The 5,428-nt window shown below is 36.8% G+C and overlaps 1 protein-coding gene across 1 annotated transcript; it reads left to right on the forward strand.

The window, feature by feature from the left end:
• Positions 1-709: 709 nt before the first annotated feature.
• On the forward strand, positions 710-4,424 carry LOC145786286 (NXPE family member 3-like). The gene is made up of 3 exons (XM_082597927.1): positions 710-778; positions 997-1,793; positions 2,827-4,424. The coding sequence occupies exons 1-3, from the start codon at positions 710-712 to the stop codon at positions 3,839-3,841; spliced, it is 1,881 nt and encodes a 626-aa protein (XP_082454053.1). The 3' UTR covers positions 3,842-4,424.
• The last annotated feature ends 1,004 nt before the right edge of the window (positions 4,425-5,428 follow it).

A 5,428-nucleotide genomic window follows, 5' to 3' on the forward strand; every position in this document is an offset into this window, starting at 1 on the left:
CTATAGAGGAGCTAAGAGCCGTATTTGGCCCCGGAGGCACGGGTTGCCGACCCCTGAATAAACCCACACACACAGGCCTTGACAATGTGCAAACTAAAGGCCAATGTAATTTCGATTTTGAACTCCAAGCTAAGTTTCATTTATATCCCTTCGAAATGATAGTTTTAAAAATCCAAATTGCCAAAGTGATCACTGAAGCTCAAATCATTGCAAAATTCTTAACTTCGCGATAAAAATATAGCAAATCTTGACAAAAATATGACAAATTATCAGTGTTGCCAGACGCTTTTTGGATTTCTACCACAGGTGCTAAAATCTAGTCCGTTATATTTAATAACTAAGTCAATACTGAAACTATTAACTTATACTGGCGATTTTGACTACTAACAGATCGGCTAGCTACTAACAGATCTACTAGCGATTTTGGCTTCCGTCAAATTTTAAGCTGCGCTTTGTCATGGCCTGTGTGTGCTTATGGAACAATATTTTTTGATTCAACGCCAAAAAGTTTTGTTTTCTTATGATTTACATTATTTTTTCGGCCTGTGATTTTTGGCATAGAATCTTTTTGCAAACAAAACAGATTCAATTTAAAGATCCTGAAACAGTTTTAAAACTTAGTAAACTTATTTCAACGCTTGCAACTAGCGCCATACATTTGCTACAAGCGTGCTCACAAACAGTCGTAGATTTCCAGTTAAATTTAAGGATGATTACCGGAAATAATAATCGGTCTGTATGCCTGTTGGAGAGCCCAAAACGATTGGGCTTGGCATATGTACGTAGTAGGCTGTACGTGGATGACAGTTCCACAGCAGATCAAAGGCAATGCTTTAATGGCAGTTGCAGGTAGACCAATCAATTAAACGATAAAAATAACGTTGAGATTTTTACAATCCGGTGAAACAATCGCAAAAGAAGATCATGAAGTTTTTGCTACGCTTACGACTTTTAATATGCATCTTTGTCTCTGTGACTTGCATATGTATATTTCAGGAATATTTTAATGCTCAGAAACCACCGCAAGGTTTTCTTGGTATATCGCCTCTCTCCAAAGGTCAGAAATCTCGAGAAAACAAATTAAAACTTAAACTGGGACATGTTCCATCCGATGAACAACATGCACTGCAGACTGTAAAGGAACAAGAGTTAAATTATCGAGTTCTGTCAGGAACTAGAAGATTACAAAAAGCTTTGAATAAGTCCAGTAAAACATCTCACAACCCAAAATCACCGCTTTATGGTATGTTTTATAAGGACACATATGGTCTACCATTGAGCGATTATGGAATTCCATCTTTCAATCAAAAATATGAAGATTGGAAATCTTACCTTCCCGACGTCGCGAGCGCGTTCGAACAACATCAAAAAGAAAATCCATTAAAAAACCCAAAATATTTTACCCACACATTTTCTCTTCATCTTCGGCAAAGTAAATATAATGTTGGCGATGAATTGGTCGCGACTGTCCAAGCACGCGACTCTGGAGGAAGAGCGAAGACATTCGGTGGCGATTATTTACACGCGCGTTTGATTCGCGACAAGTCCAGAAAACCAAAAGATGGAATTGCTTGTCGTGTTGTTGACCATGGCAACGGAACATACACAATCAAAGCTCCCATTGTTCACGAAGGTCAAATGAAGTTGGATGTCTTACTAATAATATCAGTTGAAGGATTGTATGAGATCAATAAGCAGCAAGAAGAAAGAGAAATTTGGTTAGCCAGGGACTTCTTTGGAGTATTAGAATCAGGAGAAACGGTTCAATGCGACACTGACCTATCAGCAAAAAAGTAAGTTTATAACGATATGATAATATTAAAAGTAGGCTACAATGGCGTACGATGACCATCTTTATGGGTGTTTACATTTTCAGAGAGTTTCAAATACATGCTTGATTTGCACAGTGACTCTTCGTATGATATCACACCAGTTTATTTTGATATGATCTGAACAGTTATCGACCAAACTAACCTTAACCTTTCTAATAACTGCAATTAAAAATGCAATGATGAATTTAAATCACGAGTGATAGATAATGGAGTTGTTGACCTCGCGCTGCGTTTTGGTAGCTGAAGATAGCTCTCAGTGTTGTAAATCTCACTCACACTAATGGGGAACAGCATAATTAAGCCTACAGGTACCGATAGTATGCTGTATAATAACGCACAATTATAATAATACGGTAATATTTATGATAATCAACGATTTGATATAATTTACATTAGGTTATATTGTACAGCATTGTAGTAATCAAATAATCTTTTAATGTTTTGTGATTTTCATAAAAATTGCCAAAATATAAAGCAATTTTAATCATACAACAATGCAGTCGGCTTAGTCATTTATGCGAAAGTGTGTAAGTTAGTTTTTCCCGCCAAGGCCACTAGATAGGTTACACACATAGATATGAAACGATCAAGATCAAAAAGCGCTGGTTCGACTCTCGGGGTGTACGTTTGAGCAACGCATATCAGGACAGCTCTCCATTCAGCGGCACCCAGTACATGGAATAATTCACAGACAGCACTTCAACAATAACCGGAAACTTCACTCTGTCAAACTGGGTAACCGGGCCTGTGTCAGAGGTTAAAATCTTCTACAAATATGCGAAACTGTCAGGATTAAGCTCTCAAAGAAACTTCTCAGTCAGAAAATAAAGATTGCTTCAATCCTTTAGATCCAAATCGCCCGTCAAACGTAAAATCAGCCAAAGGGCCAAAGCGCACTTTGATAAACTGTTTAAAAAGTTTAGAGCCCATTTTGGATAAAGACGCAGTTTGTCTAATTTCATAAAAATCGTGAGAAGTTATTCTTCATGTTCAGGCTCAAGCATTCATCAAAATGCGATTATTGCAATCCACGTAATGGGGCACCATGGTTTTGTTTGAAGCCTCCGTCTGGAAAATGCTCTCCAATCCTGTTCACAGAATGCAGAAAACTTCCAGCCAGTCGGTACCCACTTTCCATGCAACTTCACAATGCAACTTATCATTGGGATTTTATTGACAAGACAGAAATTTGTAAACACTACTCGTGCAGAAAACACTCAAACAAAATATTGACTGTTTCGAAGTTAAAGGAAAAGACTTCCGATACATTTTCCAATAGATTATCGTCATGTGGCGATCTGTTCCATCAAAAGAGATTTCCCAATACTGTGACTGGTTATTTGAAAAACAATAAATGGATTTCTTTGCTATGTGCTTCGACGCGGAATGTCAAAAAACCTTTAAAAAATAAAGTCATTTACTTTTTTGGTGACTCAACAGCAAAACAACTTTATGTCAAATTTGTTGATGATTACGATTTAACAAACGTCAAACTTTTACATGGTGAAAACGTGCGTCATCAGCCTAAAATTGCTTATTCAAAGCCCAATCAAGAAGGCAATCTGACAATGTATTATAGAGCCCATGGTCTCCCCTTAACAAATGGGGGGCCTTCTGGAACACAAATTTACATAAGTGATTGCATTATAGGTATACCAGTTGGGGGTAAAGGGGTGTATGTTGTGGTTAATATTGGGCCCCATTTTACAAATTATGACCCATCGTTAATCATAAACAGAGCAAAGGGCATCAAAAATGCGATTATGTTTCATCACAAGACGTTCTCGGAAACACGCTTTATTATTAAAGGCATGAATGTTGTCAAAGGATATAATTGGAACCATCAGCGTGTTGAAATAATAGTTAGAAAGATTTTTATGAATTTGAAAAATGTTGTTTTTTTGAATTATTTTGACTTGACAACGGTATGGCAGCAAATCTCACACCACCCCGACAAAGTGACATTAGACTTGGAAGGAGACATTATGTTGGATTTCATCAATTCTTAGGTGTTTTATTTCGTCAAATAAGTTTTCTAAAAGAAGTGCAAAGCAATCATATGTAGCCTACTTGTAAACTCAAATTAAGACAGAGATCATCTTCTTATTTTATTGGGAGTATTGACATTTGGTTTGCATGTAATTTTACAAACAATTGACACCACATCGCCGCGTGATGAGAGCACCTGCTTATTCTAGAATAAGATTTTTAATTGAATAAGTGTTGCGCCTGATGATTGTTATCCGACATGATACCTCTGGTAGTGCTTAACTAATCCATGTTAGCTTTTCTGTTGCTGCATTGAGTATTTTGTTTGCAATTACTGCAATTCATTCCTGGTGGATGTCAAAATAACTCCGACGACAGGTTCGCCTGATAAATCTCACCACTATGAAGATGCCGAACGCTTTGATGTCTGCTTTTTATGTTTCTAAGTTTCGTGGTTGATTGGTTTGGCACACGTTGCTCCGGATGCTCGTTGACAGCTTTGAAGAGACGCTCCACACGTTTCTGCTTATTGCCAACTAGTTTTCTTGTTACATTTGAAATCGTTGTTGAATGTTAAACATTTTTATAAACTAGAAACGCGTAGCTCAACAAAAGGCATATTTTTTATTATCTTACAGTCAGGTAGGCTACTGTCCACGTACATTGCTGCTGGTAAAGCTATTAAGTTAATATTTAACTTCATGCACTACATGCTTTCTACTCTAAACACAAACACATCAGCTTTCCAAACGTAAACCAGCTCAGCAAAAGGCCGACTTGTTCATTTTGCTCTCAGGTAGTCTACCAACCATTCACGCTGCTTGTAAAGTAATCAGGCTACCATATAACTGTGTAACTCCACGTTAGCTAGAGATATATTCCTAGGCTACATCTTTTTTTTAAACTTAAGTTATTAGCAACTGTTACTAGGACTTTCACATCAGAAAATTTACAGCCTATTTATTTCTCGAAGCAAGCATGCTACAAAGAAGGAAATTATAAGCCAAATGCAAGGTTGATGGCAACAAATCACTGAATTTGTACAGCTTTTATCATTGATATATAAACAGATAAAGCTTTAATAGAGAGATCGCTTTGTTCAACCATAGACAGACAAAACAAGGTAACTTTTACGGGTCTTACATAATGTATTACAGAAAAATTTCTAACTGTTGTCACATGCTTGCATTTTACACTTCATGTGAGTTGTGGCCAGAGATGGGCAAGTTACTAAGTACTCTTAACTTTCACTGTATTATGTTAAAGTTTATTGCACCATTTATCCACCTGGCAACGTTGATACTGTTGTCTGCTATCAAAAAAGTTCAGAGGTTTGCGGTCAGACAAACCGCTTCATACTCAGACCGTAAACAAGTCTTGGTCTGGTTGATTTGCTTCAATAAACCACTTTACATGACTAAAATCGGCTGGATTCTAAAATTTTTAACACCGCCATTCTAGACTTTTGAAACATCTAAAACTGGATTAAAGAAAGCAAACATTTCTTTAAAATTCACACATGGAAATTGTGAACAAAGTTAAATCATATTTATTATACGTCAACATAAAGTAGTACACGGAAGATGACTTCTTTATTATGACCAACA

The sequence above is a fragment of the Aplidium turbinatum genome, chromosome 17, assembly GCF_918807975.1.
Source record: "Aplidium turbinatum chromosome 17, kaAplTurb1.1, whole genome shotgun sequence".
NCBI classification, from domain to species: domain Eukaryota; kingdom Metazoa; phylum Chordata; class Ascidiacea; order Aplousobranchia; family Polyclinidae; genus Aplidium; species Aplidium turbinatum.